This window comes from Cuculus canorus, chromosome 4 (assembly GCF_017976375.1).
Source record: "Cuculus canorus isolate bCucCan1 chromosome 4, bCucCan1.pri, whole genome shotgun sequence".
In the NCBI taxonomy this organism is placed as follows: Eukaryota; Metazoa; Chordata; class Aves; order Cuculiformes; family Cuculidae; genus Cuculus; species Cuculus canorus.
The window spans coordinates 73,650,660-73,669,992 of NC_071404.1; the positions used below are offsets into that span (position 1 = coordinate 73,650,660).

Below are 19,333 nucleotides of genomic sequence, written 5' to 3' on the forward strand. Positions count from 1 at the left end.
GAAGGGGGAAGATTTAGATTAGACATTAGGAAGAAATTCTTCAGCATGAGGGTGGTGAGGCCCTGGCACAAGTTGCCCAGGGAAGCTGTGGATGCCCCTGTCTGGCAGCGTTCAAGGCCAGACTGGATGGGGCGGGCCTCACACAACGTGATCCAGTGGGAGGTGTCCCTGCCCATGGCAGAGTGGTTGGAACTGGATGATTTTTAAGGTCCCTTCCAACTCAAAACATTCTATGTAGGTATGTCATATGATGTGACATTTGAGCGACATGATGCCACACATGACATATAACATGTGACATATGACATGACATATAACCATGTCTCATGACACCGTGAAGTATGTGACACTACAACTGACACGAGATGTGACATAAGGTATGTAACATGTGACCTGCCATGTGACACGTTGTGACATGAGACATAACACATGATAAGCAACTCATGACTTGACACGTTAAGATGTGACACACAAGATGTGACACGCGACATGCAGCCCACATATGACATGCAACATGTGATGTGCATGACATGCACAACAGGTTACCTATGTGAGAGGGGACATGTATGTCAGATTCAGCATGCAAGATGTTACAACTCTGTTCTACACCTGTCAGATTTGACATGTACATCACTTGTAACACAGATAACGTGACACATCTGTGTGTATATGCCAAGAATACACGTGTGCCCACCCAGATACATATGTACGTATGTTCTTACCAGTGGATCTCAGTTCTCAACCAGGAAGGAGAGGCTGAGCTCTCAGGCAGAGGCTGTTGGTGTTCACGTTCACATGCTGGTCTATGGTCCACGCACCCAACCCTGTACGTACACATGTATGACATGTGCCATGTGCAGAACTACCTGTCAGTAACCCATCCTCACCATCATTACCAGAATGGCAGCACTCTCACCTCTATCAAGCCTGCAGTAGCTGAGGAAAAACCTGGCTAGAACATCTGCAATGACTACAGTTGTTTACCGGCTCGGTGCACACTACATCTGCTGTTACTTAGCCAAAGAACAATCCAGATACAAGAGGCAGATGCATATTGTTGTCATCAACTCGATTCTCAAGGATACAGCAGGCACGCGCACCACAACACGTCTTTTTCACAACAGAACCTCTCTCCTCTTTGGGAGGAACTTAAGTTTCATAGTCTTCTAGCTTAACCTAAGAAATGCCTTGGTGATGTCTCAGCAAGTGTCTAAATCCATACAGAAAAATGGTCCAGAAGTGCATAAAAAGTTAACACATTGTCAATCGAGGAAATTTATTGACATTTTAACAGACCTGAAAAAGGCAATTCTGTGCTCTAGCCTGGTATGCAATGGCCACTCTCAAGCCTTCTTGGAAAAATAAATACTGAAAGGAGGTTTTTGTTCTCGAATCAGTTTACATGAATCTGAAACGTGACAACAGCACTATACCATTACTGATACATGTAAACTTTACAGAACAGCTTTCAACACTTGTATGATATTCAAAAACCACGGAACACAATGGAAGCATACTGTCGACCTTACACACCCCAACATTTCACACCACCACACAGAACCCAGAATGGTACTTAACAACATCCTTTTAAATGCTCTCATCATCTTACCATATTCTTCAAGTGACTCACAGGGAACAACTTCCCTCTCCACAGACACCATTTTTCATATTATTACATATACAGACAATTTCGTGAGAACTTTTTGGTAGAGCGATAAGCCTCTGTGCGCAGGAGTCCAACCGACCAGCAAGCACTAACATCTCATGGTGTTTGAGGCAGCACACAAAAGTTTCTGGTGACTTCTATAAGCCATTTTGTTATTTACACCTTTGAGACCTTGAAAATGCTTTCAATCTGCTCCCAAAAACAGTGGTTGTCACAAAACAGTTAAGTAACAGCTCGGTCATTAAACGTTTTACCTTGCAAATACACAGCTTATTTTTTAACCCTCTACCACAAACAATACATAGTAAACAACAAGTCACCCAGCAAATCCATGCTAAACAAAAGTCTTTAAATGCCTAGGAAACGATGGCAACAGTTAAAGCATAGATTGCCAGTATTTCTTTCTCAAAGTGCTCCTCACACTGAGATACTTTAATTTAAAGAAAACCAACTTTTACTGATTATTTCTTTTCTCTCTTAAAGATGGTTATGAAAAATGCAGGGAAAAAGAAGAGATCAATAACAGCAATCCTGAAACTAACAGGAAAACCACATTAACCCTAGGGGCAGGGGGAACAGAAAAGAAGTGGCACTGGGGGGGAAAACAAAACAGATTTGCAAAGCTGTCAGATACTCCTGACTATGAAGAAACATCAACTTTTGGGAAAGACTAAACTGCTACAACTGGTTTAATAACTGCATCTAAATTGACAAGAGAAAGCTCTGGAATTATGTTTCTGTTGCATATATAAACCTTAAAACTAAACATTTTACTAATCAGAATTGAATTTCAGTGAAAGGAATCATCCAAACTGACTTCACGTACACTCCACCGCATTTCAGTCGCTGAACTGTTCGATCTCTGGTGATTTCACAATCCAGGATCCATAACCATGTTGCTCTAAGAAGCTTTGCAGTAAGTTTTTAGCTTCTTGGTACAATTCAGCTTGAATCTAAATAAAAAAAAAAACAAAACCAAAAACAAACAAACAGAAAAAGATCTTGAAACATCTTAAGAATAATGGTCACAGAGATCTGCGTTCTTTACCACCAGCTTACAATATGCACAAGCACAAGCCTTATAGAAAATGACACACACATCTTGCTGTTCCCTAGCTGTCAGCCACTGAGGGAACTACATTACAGACTCTAAAAACACATTCTTTTTAGACGTTAGTGTATTTATTGGTACAGGACAATTGTTCTGTTAAACATTATCTTTTCTCAGCCTCTTTTCAGTTCCAATAATATCTGTTCAGAAAACAAACATTCACTATCATTCACTGCAAGTATAAATGCAAGGTGAACGAGTAATCAGTTAGCAAGCCTATTTTTAAAGTATTTTTGGAGTCCTTCAGAAAATGGTCTCTTGCATGTTCTGATAGGGGCAAACAAATAAAAACCATATACTTCATAAACCACCGATCTCTATATAACAGTTTTGGAAATAACATCTCCCTGAAACAAGGGGAGGAAAAATCTCGAACAGCACAGAGAAGTAACATGAGTCTATATACTTCCAAGTATGGACAGGAGTGAGTACACCACATTTACAGCAACCCAGAACCTCAGAAGCTCCTTTAAGTAATTACTCTCTATTTTTAAACCACAAAGGACAGCCTAGGACCCAATACTATCTTCCCATGAATGACTCCTACTTTTCTACTCCTCTATGACATAAGAATCCTCCCACAAGACTACACTGTGATAGAAAAATACTTACACATGTATGAAACAAATACAAAAAGCAAGACTGAAAATGAACCAGCAAACAAAACCCTCAACCTTTTCAACATGAAATTGTCTTATGTGAGGAAAATGCTAGAAACCTCCATGTGCCATGACAAAACACGGGAGAATTTCATACGTAATGTTTCAAGATTCATTTTTACCTGAAAACAGCAATTTCAGACATTCTCTCAGGCAAAAATTACAGGCAATAAAGGAAATCCAGCTGTTCATGTGAAATCTTCAGCAAACTGGAAAATCACCCCTCATTATCAAACCAGCTTTGAGAGCAGCCATCAAGAGATGCCTTACCTTGGCTTCATAGTACGTTGTAATCTGAAGCAAATCCTTCCGTTCCGCTTTCTTAGCAAGCAATCTGAAACGGCTGAACATCGCTGCCTTGCAAAGGCGACTTGCCATGTAAGAGCCACTTTTGAATGGTGAGCTATAGCCAAAATTGAAAAAGCATAATAAAACTCAGTAACAAATACACTACAGGTACACTGCTTTGATCGTTAATGGGATTTCTTTTTTCTCCTCCATTGCTTTGTGAATATGAGCCTAAGATTTTACTACTGCTCTCAAGGAGCAAAGTTAATGCAAGTCACCAGCTGCGAAGGGCTACACAAGCCAACTAAAAACAGTTTTCAAGACAGAATTCAGCTGACCTAGGATACTAATGGATTTTATGTATTGTGAACATTAAAACATTCACTACAACAAAACAGTGGAATAAAGATATCTTAGTTCAAAGAACTACTTAATTGCAGTGAGATATCAAGATATGAAAAGTTACAAGATCTCTAAAACTACATCTGATCACAGGACACATTCACCTAACACAGGAGAGAATCTCTCTCACTGGATAATGCTGTGGCTTCCATGCACAGCTTAGAAAAATTAATACGCCGATGAACCAGCACAGAACATTAAACCCAACCATTACTTCCAACATAATGAAGAAGAAGACTTAACCTTTCAGTGATTTTTCCTGTTAACCCATCCACAATCTCCAGTGATGCATCTGTGAATGACCAATTCAAACTAAGAGACCTCAGTTCAAAGTCTCTTTGAACTGGGTGCGCAGCATTCACCAAGTAAATGTGAGATCTGTGGACCAGAAAAGGCAAGGGAAGCTTTGATAGGACTGTATCATCAATGCGCTGTTTGATAGCTGTTTCTAGTCCTTTCGTATCCTGGCAGTTTCCATTTCCTATTAAACAAAACAAGATCAGTCACATAAAAGTATATTGAATTAAAAAAAGCAGCTAAAGACACAGATGTTTCCATTGGTCTACACTACATCCATTATTCTACACAAAATTATGTTTGGAAAAATCAGTTCCAATGCTCAGTGCGCAGAACAAAAATGATTTTACAATTTCTTCTCCAGAGACATCATTACTTTTATTTGGTTGCTTCCTTTTTTTGAACAATTATTCTTTACCAACACCTTGCATCCCTTCCAAGAGACACCACTAAAATAGAAGCTGCAACACAAACTTTAATGTTGTTATAGATAAGAAAATATGCTAGGCAGTTTGCCTGTGTAACCCCCTATCCAACAGTATTTCTGACTGCCTATGAAACAGACATATTTTGGCCCAATAGCATCTCAAGGCACAGAATTTCTATTGAATAGAAGCACAATACATTAAAGAGTATTTCATCTACTTTGCATCCCACTCAAGTGAACATATTGGAGTTTTTCCTATTACTTTTAGCTCAAAGCGCCTAAACTTGCCCAAAAAGAACAGGCAGGCATTCATCAATTCTTGCACTTCAAAAACCTTGTTCTGTATTAGAAAAGGAGAAGCTACTACAGCTTCAACGTCAGTGGAACTCTGATATCTGTGTAGTAAGTCTCAGAATAAAGACACTGAGAGGAAGAAACACTAGAAAATTTTCAGGATAAAACCCATCAATTTACTTCCACTACAGAGATAAAAGCTCCTGAAATGAGCTCCAATAACAGTACAATCTTCCTGACTGCCACAAAATCCTGAGAATTCATTATCACCTTAGTAATAATCCTGTTCCTGAACAAAACATGTATTTGCATTAACCAATACAGGGCAGGCAGGTGGTGGGACAGAGAGTGGAAACAAACCCAAAGACTTTCTAACAGAGCTGTTGAGACATCCTGAGGGGAAACCGAGCATTCTGACATTTCACTTAATTAGTGGCAGAGTTCTTCCACCATGTCTTCTTCCTACAGTTAAGTGACTAGCACTGTCACCTTCAGGGCACCCTATTTCATTTAACAATTGACATACCATTTGTCACATTTTAAATCTTAAATACTAAGAAAATATAATGTTTTATACAACAATGCTGAATTTCTTGGTAATCTAATACATGGTAAAGCCAGGACAATCTGACAAGCTTAAAAAAATCACACAGTAACAAAAGAATGAGCCTAATTGGGTTTTCCCTTAAGGCATTTCAAAGATGAATGAAAAAAAAAATACACACACAGCATCTTTTCAGAAAAAAATCTGTAACTCTGTGAAGAACCATCTTGATTTAGTTCATGTTTTATAAGATGCAATCAAAATGGAACATGAAAACATACAAAAACCCCACTGACATTTGCATTAAGCTTACCTACAAGAATATTGTTGATATAAACAGGTTCAATGAAGTGACTCAGCAATGCTCCTTGAACACCAACCACTTCCCACTTTGTTAATTTGTCACTAGTTGACATACTGCTTGCTCTCACACTTTTGGGTGGACAAACAACACTTGGGTAAATGTTGCCCTCTACAGCAACGTGGAGGCTTAGTTCTTCACTAGTTTCATAAGCAGACAGAGATAGTGGATTGAGATGTCTAAAGCAAGACAAGAAAATGAATTTCAGTGAGAAAGTAATCAGTCAGAGATTATTCTGAAGTAGTACCTAATGCGGTTTCTCAGGAAACAATTATCAGCAAGACTGGGCCCTACATTATGTTCAATATTCGTACATTTTAGAAACGCCACGTTCAGCTGCTCAAGTGACTACAATACTGAAATCGGCATTTAAATGACAGTAATTCAATCTAAGCCATCAGCTGTGTGAACAGTAAGAGAGATCAGCACAAGCTGCACTTATGCTATGACAGAAGTCACCTGGGGGCTATTCATCTTGTGAAAATGCAGCTGTATGGTTGCTATCTCCTTTAAAACGTAAGTTACACTGCAACTCTCCAAAATACTTAAAACAAGTACATGCAACCCATTAAGGCGACAAAACAGCAACTGTTCTCAAGGAAAACATAGTTTTCCCCCTTAACTAAAGAGAGAGAAGAATTCAAAGCCTGAGCTAACCCTCCTCAACTTTAGCCTATCTTAAAATGTTATGATCAAAAGTGCTTTTGCTTTACTCTTATACATTATTATAAAGCACCCATTTTATTTTGGCTTAAGTAATGTACTGCCACTTGTTAATAAGCAGCCACATTTTGCCACTCAATGGATTACTTCCAAGTAGGTCTCTTCTAAAAACTATCTTTAATTCAGTCTATAGAGAGCAAATCTGCTCTCTAGAAGAAAAGACTTGTCAGACTTTGTCTCAAGAGACCACATACACTGACCAGAACAGATGAAACGCAAGAGAGAAAGTGCTGAATCTGTGATCCATCAACTATTACAGAGCTGCTTAAAACTGCATCCAGTCTTAATCAGCGATTTCCTTGTAGGAACAGGATAGGACACCAGAAGTAACATAAAACCTGCAATTCTAACAGGATGGGCTCCCCTACTCAGCACAACATGTAATGAACGGGCTGTGACCTCCAGGTCACACAAATATAGCAAGAAAGCAGCAAGCAGTGTTGTGCATGAGAAAGTTATGAGTGTACAACTTTCCAGGACGTAACTCCACTGCACTACCGTAACAGAAACAAAAAAAAGTTCGTAATAACTTCGTAAACCAGTGACTGCTGATCTTGGATGTCAGAACTATTGAAAAAATTGAATCTTCCAGAAATTTAACGGAAGTGAGAAAGATAAGCATAGCAGTACATTTATCCCATAAAGCATATCTCACAAACTTTTTTCTAAAAAGAAGAGCAGGAACCTATCATTTCAATCTGAGGCTTTTATAAACTTAGTTCTGTGGTGGAAAGGATGATGGTAAATCACCATGTCTACTTACTCACTCAGTGGTTAAATTAATTATTTATTAGTATTTTATTTACATCTTGGGGCAAGGGTTAACAGGCAAGCGTAACCTGTAATAAACAAAGCATAGTCCTCAAGCTATAACCCACATAGAAGTATTTTCAACTGTCATGTTGAGCTGTACCTCATACATTTAATCACTACCACCCTGGTACAACGCTTCCAAAACATAAAAAAAAGGCAGAACACCCCCCCAATTATCTTAGAAATGTTTAATAATGCACATTTTCCACACTCACAGCTTGTTTGCCACTGCAAACAAATTAACCTTCCACTACAAAATCACTGAAAATGCCAAAGTACTCACACCCGTGATTTTAGCTGAGCAGTTCCTTTTGGCAGCTCATTCATGTAGAGAAAGAGAGTTGTATTTTGCTTTAGGGCAAGCAGCTTCGAGCCTGGTGCTGCGCAAAATATGGATGTCTCTCTCCTTGCTGGATTTTCATTATAGAACATCAAAACGTGTCTATAAAAATATCTAAAATAAAAGGTTAAGTAACAGTAAATGTGGAAAACCACTACTTTGTTTACAAATATGTAGACATTCATGTCTAATTCACAATTTGAAAACAATCCAGAAAGAAAGCACTAAATATAACACGCAAGTGCACTGGCATTTGTGAAAGTAAAACTGTCGAGAATTAGCTGCAAGAGAACTGGTAATCATTTGTACACCCATTCTCACCTAAGCAGAGAACGCCTTGCAGTGACAATGGCATGGCTGTCATGCAGCACTCTTCCATGCAGCTGGAAGTTCCGTCTGCAATTATATTCTCCTGTTCCTAGAGCCACAACTCTATACTGCCCACCTAAAAAGAGAACATTTATTTTACCTGGCTGTCAGGTGCCCACCAAGCTGCTCTCTAGCATCTCTTGGCCCCGAGGAGGACAGTGGTGGGGAAATAAAATAAAAAACCTTGTAGGTCAAGATAAGGGAGATCAGTTGCCATTTACCATCATGTACAAAGTACCTTCAACTAGAGAAAGACTAATTTAATTTATTGCCAATTAAAAATTAAGTAAGATAGCAAGAAAACCAAAAAAAACAAAATTAAATTCATCTTTCCTCCATGCCCCCGTCCTCCCAGGCTCAACTTCACTCCTGACTCTTCCATTTCCTCCCTGCCTGAGCGGTGCAGGGGTATGGGGAAGCGCCAGTTCCTAACACTTGGACTCTGCGGCTCCTTTCTCTTCTCCTCATGGTCTTCCCTGCTCTACCACAGGGTCCGTCCCACAGGATACAGTCCATGAATGACTACAAACCGAATCCTTCCCATGGGCTGCAGTTCTTCACAGACTCTGTCCCTTCTCCAGCCTGCGTTCCTTCCACTGGGTGCAATCCTCCAGTAACACGCTGTGCCAGTGCAAGTCTCCCACCGGCTCACAGGTCCTGACAGCAAACCTACTCCAGCATAAGCTCCACTCCACGGGCCACAAGTCCTCCCAGCAGCCTGCTCCTGTGTGGGTTCTCCAGTCTGCAGCTTCCTTCAAGGCACAACCACCTGCTCTAGCCTATACAGTCTTACTCCTCTCTGAAGCAGCACAAGGACACAGAATCACAGACTGGTTTGGGTTGGAAGGCATCTTAAAGACCAACCAGTTCCACGGGCAGGGACACCTCCCATGGGGTCAGGTTGCTCCAAGCCCCATCCAACCTGGCCTTGAACACCTCCAGGAACGGGGCATCCACTTCTCTGTTCAACCTGTGCCAGTGCCTCAGCACTCTCACAGGAAAACATTTCTTCCTAATATCTCATCTAAATCTCCCCTCTTGCAGCTTAAACCCCTTGTCCTATCACTACAGGCCCTCGTAAAAAGTCCCTCCTCAGCTTTCCCACAACCCCCTTTCAGAACTGGAAGGCTGCTCTAAGGTCTCCCCGGAGCCTTCTCTTCTCCAGGCTGAACAAGCCCAACTCTTTCAGTCTGCCCTCATATCGGAGGGACTCCAGCCCTCTGACCATTTTTGTGGCCTCCTCTAGACTCACTCTAACAAACCTATGTCCTTCCTGTGCCAAGGACTCCCGAACTGAATGCACTCCAGGTGAGGTTTCATGAGAGTGAAGCAGAGAGGACAATCACCTCCCTTGACCTTCTGGTCACACTTCTATTGATACAACCCAGGATACGGTTGGCTTATTGGGCTGTGAGCACACATTGCCAGCTCATGCAGAGCTTCTCATCCACTATCCCGACACGCTTCTGTAGGTCCTGAATCTTTGCATAACAAAGCCACCAGAACAGAGCATGTCAGAAGAAGGAGCACTCCTCTTTACATTTATTTACCAGACCAGAAACACATCAACCGATGCATATCAAATATTCAGTACCAAAAATGACTTGCCTTTTGCAATGATGAAGGCAGCCAGTGAACTGCCACAGCTTCGGTACTCGGGGTATTCAACAGTCAGGTTGTTAAATACTTCTTCAAGTGTTTGTGAAAGTTTTTGATACATAAGCTCTCTTCCTCCTAAATAAAGCAAAAAAGGCCTCAGCAAGACACAAATTTGCAGGGGTAAAAAAACATGCATGATCAAACACTTGCCAAATTATAAATCTATACATAGGGCAAAAGCACTAGTATTAACAGACACTTCTGAAGATTATCAGGATGGACATGAATAAATAAAGAACAAGAATAACTAAACACTTTATGCTTTTATTATTCATGATAATAAGTCAGGGAGATGGATCGATCCAAGTTTGATCACCTACTGCATTTTCAGGTAAGGACAGAAATAATCCTTTTGTTACTGATGCACCACTGAAATTCAAGCAATTTACTTTAGTTGTGTCAATTTGTAGAACCAGTGGCCAATCTCCTACTCCAGAGACACTAATTCCTACAGTGTTCTCCAAAGAGAAGTCATGTCCAGTAACACCACCTTCACAAAGAAAAAGCAAGCATTTGCTGGCTAATATGAAGCAGTAGAGGAAACCAAGACAATTCCTTACCAAGACAATTCCTTGAAACACGAACAGAGCTTGCTTGAGTTTCGGGCTCAGCATGTCTACACAGAGGATCTAAGAATTGAACACAATTTCAAAATGGGATGCACATTCCAAATTTTGAAAGATGGATCTCTCATCATTTCCAGCAAGTCAAAAGTTTCTCATTCTCTAAGGCTTTCTTTTTGCATTTTTAAGTCCTTTAAGCATAGAACTTTTAGGCAGCAACCCTTAAAATAAGGTAAAATTTATGGTAACTGAATTCCTTTGAAAGCAGTAACTTTGTGTTGATGACTTAGTTATAAAAATTCAAACCCGCTGAAGATCAGCTCCACGTCGTTGCTACCTAGTGAGCAACAAATAAGTGCAACAGGAAACACAAATTCCCTTAGTGTTCTTGATGCAACTTCTAATGCACAAAAGCCAAAGGAAAATTAAAACCTTCAGAACCACAGGACAAACAGCTCTGCCCAAAGAATCCAAGAAAACTGCCAGAGGCCCTGATCCAGAAGCATTTAAACAAAATTACACAGATTTTGCAAAGAAATGCTTTAAAAAACCTTTCAAAGTTCTAATTACGTGTTGCTATTTACCTGACTTTTCAAAAGCCTTTTCCCCTCTATACTCCAAGTTAAGTAGCTTATCAAGAGCTAGTTTAGCTGCGTTTAATTTAGATTCCTTCTTGTTTTTTCCCAGTCCAGTCTTGTGGGGAACACCATCTAACACGGCACAAAAGGCAAAATAAGGCCGTATGATATCACCTTTAAAGGAGAAAAAAAAGCAGATGCAATCAGTAAAATTACTGTAAGGTACTTTTATCCATAGTTTTCTGTGTTTATATTTATTCCAAAGACAAGTACAAAACAAAGATAATTTTAGCAAACTACAACTTAAATCTTTTATCTCCACAAGAATTCTGGCATCGTTCACTTTACGTGCTTTTCACAAAGTTCTGGTAGCAGCCAGAATTTTATACAACTCATTTGATCAATTCTGTAGTAATTAATCAGGAGACATAGCTGGGTAGGTAATGAAAGGGCAGCCAAAAAGCAAAGTATGTGGCGGGGTAGGGCAATCAACAGTAAAAAAGTTCAGCTGTTTTAGCACAATCAACACTAACTGCCAAAAATCAGCTCGTTTCACAGATGAGCAAATATTACTTAAGAAAAGAGTAACTACTTACCTGCCACACTAGTTTCTTTCAGTTCAAGATGAATGTTATGCATTTTTGCAAACTGATGCAAGGCAGCTACTGGGTTTATCACTCCCTGTTTGTATCTTGCAATAAACTTCTCCAGGATTTCCTCTGAAAGAGGATCTGGGGCTCCTTTCCACAGTGAAAGTTCTGCAAGAGAATCAAGAAACAATTACTTGAAGAGAGGGAATTCCCAATACGTCCTGGGATATCTGGAACTGCAATTAAAACCTTCCTCAATGATCTCATTGAAAACTCATGCAGCAACATGGTATATATAGCAAAATATACCCTATATTTCAGCAACTTCTACAGCATTTTTAATGTGTAACTTGGAATTTATAATGATAAAACGCTGCACACTTTGTAGTCCACCCGTCATGGTAAAAACCTCCAGTACAAAAGGACACAGGGAGAAGAGAAACAAGTTCAAGCAAATGCTGAAGAAGTTATTTAAGAATATAGAACAATAAGAAGCAGAGGATTGCAACCTTTCAAAAAGAAGAGAAAATCGTGTTACTTTCCCTAGCATGAACAGTGAATTTTAATCGTAGATTCCACGGAAAAACATACCTGGATTTAGAGTCTTTGCTGGCACATCCTGTCCCTCACAAGGCAGACGTTCCCACCTTCTAGTTTCTGACAGAGAAGGCTTCAAAGGCCTTGGAGCCTGAGCCGGGAAAATCATCTCTTGTATGGGGTCAAAGGTAGGTTTCCCAGCACTCCGAAAGCAGCTGGAGCTGCCAGCCATTTTTCATCAACCTAAGTGAGTTCAACAATCAGGTTACACAATGTTAAAGGCTGGAAACCATATGTCTCTTAGTTAAATCATTTCTCAAGGGCACAGCAGACACCCCGCTCCCTGCTTCCCTACTGGCTGGGAGTGAAGGAACAAAGACACCACATCCTTCCAAACCCTTGTCTCCTCCAGCCACACTGCGGGCAGAGGGCCCCTTCTCCTGATAACAGAAGTAGTTACTATTACAGAAAGAGGAATACTTTTGATTTAAGCTAAAGTAGAGTTCAGTTTCACCTAAGCAATTATGGTTTTTGAAAGTTAGACGGAATGTCCTGCTGATAGTATGGGTTTCAGGTTTTTTCTGAAATAGTGTTTTTTTAGACATTTTCAGAGACGATAACATAGAATTATAGAATCATAGAACAGGTTGGGTTGGAAGGGACCTTAAAGATCATCCAGTTCCAACTCCCCTGCCATAGGCAGAGACACCTCTCACTACATCAGGCTGCTCAAAGCCTCATCTAACCTGTCCCTGAACACCTCCAGGGATGGAGCAGCCACAATTTCCCCGGGCAACCTCCGCCACCCTCATCTTTAAGAACACCTTGGGTTCAGTATGGTTTGTGTGTTCAGTGTCCAAGTGTCTGCTCCTGCGATGCCCTCTCTGTGCAGACTTTCCCCACCTCAAATGCAAGGCCACGACACTGAAATTGACAGCAAATAAACTCCTGTATGGGTCAGGCAGCGCTGGCTCCAAAGCTCCAAATCAGCAAAGAGATTTGGCTGTCATCATCAAACATGAAAATGAGTCCTTGGGAAGGAACAACACACGTGAGGTGTCCAGGGAAATTATCCCTGTGCCTGTGAGTGCAAAATCCACCCCGTCCCAGCTCTGGGCTCTGCACAGGCTCCACGGGGATCGCTGCCTCGTGCCTCCCAGCCCTGAGAAAGGTGCTGCTTTCTACAGCTCCAGAATGAGTCCTAGAGAGTCCATTTCCCGGCGTCTTCGGTGCCGCCCCCGCTCGCCCCGGCTTCCAACAGGCTCGGCGCTCTCCGCACCCCCTCTAAGGACGAACTCCCGGCACGGAGCGAGGGACCCGCAGGGCAGCGCAGCCGCCCCGCTCCCTGCCCGCGGGGCGGGAAACATAACCCGCGGGGCTGAGGCACCGCCGAGGCGCACCGAAAGCGCCGGGAAATGAACTCTGGGAGCCGCGTTGGAGCTGTGGGAAGCAACAGCTTTATCAACGCGAGGCAGCGAGGCGCATGGACCAGAACTGGGATGGGATATATTTCCCACTCACAGACACAGGGATACGTTTCCCCGGAAATCTTACACATATTCTATTCTTTTCTAAGCTCTGTTAGTATAAAACCTCACAGCAGTCACTCCTCTTGCTTTGGAGCCAGCTCTGCCTGACTGATACAAGGGTTTATTTGCCGCCATTTTCAGTGTTAATTTCTTGCATTCGAGACTGGGAAAGGCCAGAGGCCATCACAGAAGACACCTGGGACACTGAACACTGAGAGCACACCGAACACAAGGCTTTATCACCTCCACAGATTTAAGTGCCTGCAAAAAAACCAAACCTTAACAGAAGGCTACACTCTCAGCAGAACATCCTGTCTAACCTATAAAGAACACACTACTTAGATGAAACTTCATAGAATCACCAGGTTGGAAAGGACCCACTGGATCATCAACTCCAACCATTCCCAACACTCCCTAAACCATGTCCCTAAGCACTTCATCCACCTGTCCCTTAAACACCTCCAGGGAAGGTGACTCCACCCCCTCCCTGGGCAGCCTCTGCCAGTTCCCCATAACTCTTCCCGTGAAAATTTTTTTTCTGATATCCAGCCTGAACCTCCCCTGGCGGAGCTTCAGGCCATTCCCTCTTGCCCTGTCCTCTGTCACTTGGAAAAAAAAACTTAAACCTGCTTTAGCTCAGTTCAATATATCCTACTTTAACAGCAGCTACTTCTGGTATTAGCACAAGCACCAGCAGCACCAGCAGCACCAGCAGCACCAGCAGCACCAGCAGCACCAGCAGCACCAGCAGCACCAGCAGCACCAGCACTCTACGCGGCACCGCCCTCTCACACTCCTATTTATAGCCCCCGCGCAGATCCCTCCGCCGCGCAGATCCCTCCGCCCCACCTCGCCCCTCCGCCCGGTCTGACGCCTCCGCGGCGGGAGCAGCCGTGACCCCGCTGGGGCACTGGGGGTGCCGCCCCGCGGGTGCGTTGTGAGGCAGCCGCTCCCGGGCGCCTCGCATGATAGAATCATAGAACCGTTAAGGTTGGAAAACACCTGTAAGATCATCCAGACCATGAGCCCAACGCCACCTGCTAAACCGCGTAACAAAGTGTCGCGTCTATACATTTTTGAACCCCTCCAGGGATGGTGACTCCGCCACCGCCCTGGGCAGCCTCTGTCAGTGCTTCACTGCTCTTTCAGTAAAGAAATTCTTCCTAATATCTAATCCAAACCTCCCCTGGCACAACTTGAAGCCATTTCCTCTCATCCTATTGCTAGTCCCTGTGCCAAGAAACGGAAGGTCAGAGGTACGTCTGCCCCATACAACTTGAGAGAGCAGAGGTTTTCCACTTTATTTAACAACAGGGCTCAAATAAGCTGATTCTGCGTCCACTCCATCTGCATTTGTTACGCGAGTTTTCTGATCGCCTCCCGTGGTACAACTTGAGGCCATTTTCTCTCACCCTATCCCTTCTTATTTAGAAGAGACTCACTCACCTCTCTACAATCTCCTTTCAGGGAGTTGCAGAGAGGGATGAGATCTCCCCTCAGCCTCTTTTCTCCAGACTAAACAACCTCAGTTCCCTCAACCGCCCCTCATAACACTCGTTCTCCAGCCCCATCACCACCTTCATTACCCCTCTCTGGACACGCTCCAGCAGCTCAATGTCCTTCCTGACAGCTGACAGGCAGTGAACCCACCAGCGGAGCACATTTAGATGTAAAACCAACCTATATTTTTCTTAATAGGGATGAATTCCACCATCAGCATTCACTGTGCAGTCATGCAAAAAAGTAAAACAGTACTGAGGAGCTCCAACTGAACACAAAGTAAGATTCAATGCAAAATTACACTTAAAACACATTTTTTAATCAAGGAAGTTGAACAACAACAAAAGAAGCCCTGTACAGTAGTTAAATTTTATTACAAGTGTAATAAACATAATGATTTTTAGCACTAAGGCAATCACAGTTTCATAAGTTATATATATATATATATATATATAATTTACACAAGTCTACAGTGACAAATCAATTACCGGTCACATTAACGAGGGGTTGGTGTTATGGCAAATAAATTTTATGAAAATTCACAGTTAATCTGCAAGTATTTTAAAGATGCAGGACTCATATTGCACATAAGAAAACGGTGGACGCCGAGGAGCCGATTTACAGTGTTCCAGCTGTTCCTTCACAGAATAGACATTGGTCATAATCATGCAATAACGTCAAATACAGAATGGTATCATGTACCACGGTAAACAGTTACTCACAATGTAAGTTTTAAATAGAGTAGCAAAAAGCTGTTAGGTTTCTCTTCAAACCATATTTAAATTCTTAAAAACCAATAAAACACTTTGATAAAAATCAAACGGAATTACAGTTGTCGCATTGTATTTTTAGTATTCTTCTTTGTCTTTTCCTTTCTTCTCCTTTTCATCCTGTAGGGCAGTGCCAAGTTTCTTTATAAGGACAGACAAAACTTTGTCCAAAGGATCCATGACGCCGCGCTGCAGCCACTTGGGAATAGTTGTTCTTGCGTGGTGAAAGCCCAGCTTTTGGAGGATGTAGTCAACACCAACAGGATCAATTTTTCTCCCAGTCCAGGATATTAATCTAAATAACAACAAATGAGGGAGTCAATCTCAAATATATAAGTATAGCAACTGTCACTTTAATATTCATTTTTATTGCCATTTCTTCTGCACAACTGAAGTCCAACAGACATGTTTTCAAACTTAATTTATACAGGTAAGCTGAGCATGACCAAAGGAACATCCTCTGAAAGGAAGAGGATGCTCCAGGAGACAAAAACGAGACTGGGCTGCCTCCAGATCATGTCTAAATTGATTTATTATTACTGCAAACAAAAAATGCCAACCATCAGGATGTGTTTGGCCTGGGCTGATGGCTGTTTTATCTGTAAATGAACACATCTCCAGCAGCGAGAGCTGAGGTTAAAAAATCTTGACACAGAGAAAAGTAATTTCAGTGATTAAAAGTGTATATTGAGAGCAGGGAGTTGCTACTATACACACAATTCTTTTAAGTTTAACTGCCATATAGCATCTAGTATATACCGCCTTTTTATTTTAAGGTGACAATTTAAAGAACTAAAACTGGAACATTAAAGACAGAAAGCTGCAAGAAGAAAAACTACATGGCAGAAAGCGAATGGACTGTTGCAGGACAGAGTGAAATACAGTCATCTGTGGTCCATATTGAGTTCCATTTCACTGTGTCCCGATTTTGAAGAGCCTCCTATCTTTAATCTGCATAAATTCTAATCTAGACATTAACTGATGTTATAGATGACTGCGTTTTCCAGCTTTTGTTATGCCCTGTAGCAGGTATCTTCCACAGCAGCGCTGACAGCCAAAGATGGATATGTAACAGCATCCACATTATCGATCCTCATGACAGCTGAATGAACAGCAATAACTTTGAGACACCTGTGGCTTGAAGGACAGTACCCACAGGTGAAATGCCCAAAGAGGCTGCAGATAAAGCTGCTCGTTACCTGAGCGTGGGTTCCAAATGCCAAGTATTGCACATAAATTCTCTCCAGTCGACTGTAGTGTAAGTAATGCTTTCCTCTGCCTCTTTGTCAGTGGAGTTGTCCTCAAGAACACCCACGGAGTTCTTCTGCCCTGGACGAGCAGCCAAAATGCGAGGAGGAAAAATTGCTACAAAAGGGAGAGAAAAAAACCCCATGCCAGTCAGTCATGAGCAGCTCACCTGAATTATCTTTGTGTGTTTTTTAAAGAACCACAAGCACAAAGCTCAGAGAAGAGAGAACCACCATGTGTTTCTGTTTTACAGAATTTCTGGCAAGCAGTTTTGGGTTGAACAAAGTGCTAGTGAAAAAAATAGTGAAATTGTAATAGGCACTGGATAACACCAGAATGTGGAATTCTTCCTTCTATCTGCCAGTCCAAAGCATCCACATACTGAGGCTTTCTTTCAAATTCACAATGGAATTCAACAGTGCGTATCGCATTCCATGAACAAAGTTCAGACACACTCTTAGCTCAGGATATTTTTTACATTGACAGAGTAGTCACTGAGGAGGAGTATGGTGGGGGAATAGTTAAATTCAATCTTTGTCCAAAGACATCAAGGAGACCTGAACCTGGATCTTACTTGATTTTAAGTACTGGGATACAGAAAAGGAATATAAAGCCTCCTTCTCCTCCAAACAACATATTTGATAAAATGAACCCAAATCTGTGAATTTGTGTTAAATGTTAATTAAGATAACCTGAAAACATTCCCCACCCCTCTCCCCCAAAGGCTGACCAAAACCAGTTCTCTTCTCCTTTGGTTAGCTTCTGCACTCATTGAGCATTTTACTATGAAGTGCTTTTAGCAAAACTAGCACTCCTAGCTCTGTTGCACACAATTACAGGCAAACAGATTTTGATATAGTTAGTTCTAAAACTATAAAAAAAAAAACTTTAAAAATACTGTATTTGATGTGTTCTACATCATGTAAGTACAGCTTTTATACATCACAGACGTTATATCACATGAATAAATGCGAGATTTCTAGATGGTTTGGTAATAAATGCAATCTACTATGCACAACACTGAATTTCACATAAAGAACAGAAAAAACAAGTATGTGGCTTGCACTGTGGTGGTAAACTTGCTCACACGTACATTATTCTTACATTACTCTTGTGGCAGCCTTTAAAGAAAAAACTACAGAAATGAGAGTCTTGAGCAGGAATGCCGTGGCTAAATTCAGAAAACTCTTAAGATCAGAAGTTGTAAAATCCAAATAAGCTGCTTCTAATTCAGTGATGACATCTAATCATATAATACTTACATTAAATGCAACAGCTGAAATAATTTTATCTATATCTGGTTTTCAACACCTGCAGTTCAGTTATGATTCAAGTCTTAAGTGATTTAGTAGGTTTTAGATAATAACTTGTGGCAATAATTACTAGTAAAGCATTAAAGTCACTGGATGACAGCGTTCCCTTCAGCGTGCAGGTAATCACACGGCACAGGCATTCAGCACTGCACTGTTTATTCACCTTAGGTCTGCAACAGCAAGAATCACTGGTTTTGGCACATTTTACATAGACATCAAACTCACTTGTCTTCAATTTGCTCTTCTTAGGAAAAAACACCTATTGCTTAAAAGAATGTGTGTGCCAGATTTGAATGCTGCAGCTGAACACGTTCATGTTGAGAAAGAAAGCATTCAGAAGTCAAAAAAGTGTGCATTTTGAAAGAAACTCCACTGATGAAAGGACTGCAACAGAAGTAAAGTTTCTAAAAACATTTTCATCTGCGTATGCAAAAAAAAGTTCAACTAAACACCAGGTGTCAAAGTAGGAGCAAGGTTATGACTGAGAGAGACTAGCACAAGCTAAGCAGTGGTGGGGAAAGAGCAGAAATCCAGGAGCACGGCATTCTCTGCAGCGTACTGCAATGAGGTGCAGGCTTGGAGGTGACTAAAGTTGTTTTGAACACCCTGTGGTACTACACAGAGCAGCAAAGGGCCATGCAGAGACACTGGTGCAGCTCCCAGCACAATGATGGCACTCAGAGCAGTGATGCCGCGAGGTGTGTACGGCTGTGTGCAGCCACTCTGCTTCCAGTCTGACCAGAGCCGACTTA

At 41.6% G+C, this 19,333-nt stretch overlaps 2 protein-coding genes across 10 annotated transcripts in view; both read right to left on the reverse strand.

Moving 5' to 3' along the window:
- Positions 1-1,280: 1,280 nt before the first annotated feature.
- Positions 1,281-14,519, reverse strand: ADAD1 (adenosine deaminase domain containing 1). The gene is made up of 12 exons (XM_054065395.1): positions 14,406-14,519; positions 12,276-12,464; positions 11,691-11,852; positions 11,101-11,268; positions 10,514-10,582; positions 9,903-10,028; positions 8,247-8,370; positions 7,869-8,039; positions 6,002-6,228; positions 4,370-4,607; positions 3,707-3,839; positions 1,281-2,619 (listed from the first exon to the last, which is right to left on the reverse strand). The coding sequence occupies exons 2-12, from the start codon at positions 12,451-12,453 to the stop codon at positions 2,506-2,508; spliced, it is 1,710 nt and encodes a 569-aa protein (XP_053921370.1). The 5' UTR covers positions 12,454-12,464; positions 14,406-14,519; the 3' UTR covers positions 1,281-2,505.
- Positions 14,520-15,547: 1,028 nt separating this feature from the next.
- BLTP1 (bridge-like lipid transfer protein family member 1) overlaps positions 15,548-19,333 on the reverse strand; it is a 123,201-nt gene continuing 119,415 nt past the window's right edge. For all 9 annotated transcript variants that reach the window (XM_054064923.1, XM_054064924.1, XM_054064930.1 and 6 more), the window contains 2 exons: positions 17,220-17,385; positions 15,548-16,315 (listed from right to left, as the gene is read on the reverse strand). In XM_054064923.1, coding sequence (XP_053920898.1) covers positions 16,099-16,315; positions 17,220-17,385 — 383 coding nt within the window. In that variant the 3' untranslated portion in view covers positions 15,548-16,098. The remainder of the gene's footprint in view (positions 16,316-17,219; positions 17,386-19,333) is intronic.

Coding starts and splice junctions, on each gene's coding strand:
- ADAD1 (XM_054065395.1), bottom strand. CDS start 12,453: ATGGCTGGCAGCTCCAGCTGCTTTCGGAGTGCTGGGAAACCTACCTTT. Junction 8,371..9,902: donor TGCCTTCATCATTGCAAAAG/GCAAGTCATTTT, acceptor TTCTCTTTTTAG/GTGGGCAGTATAGAGTTGTG. Junction 6,229..7,868: donor GCTCAGCTAAAATCACGGGT/GTGAGTACTTTG, acceptor GTCTTGCTTTAG/ACATCTCAATCCACTATCTC.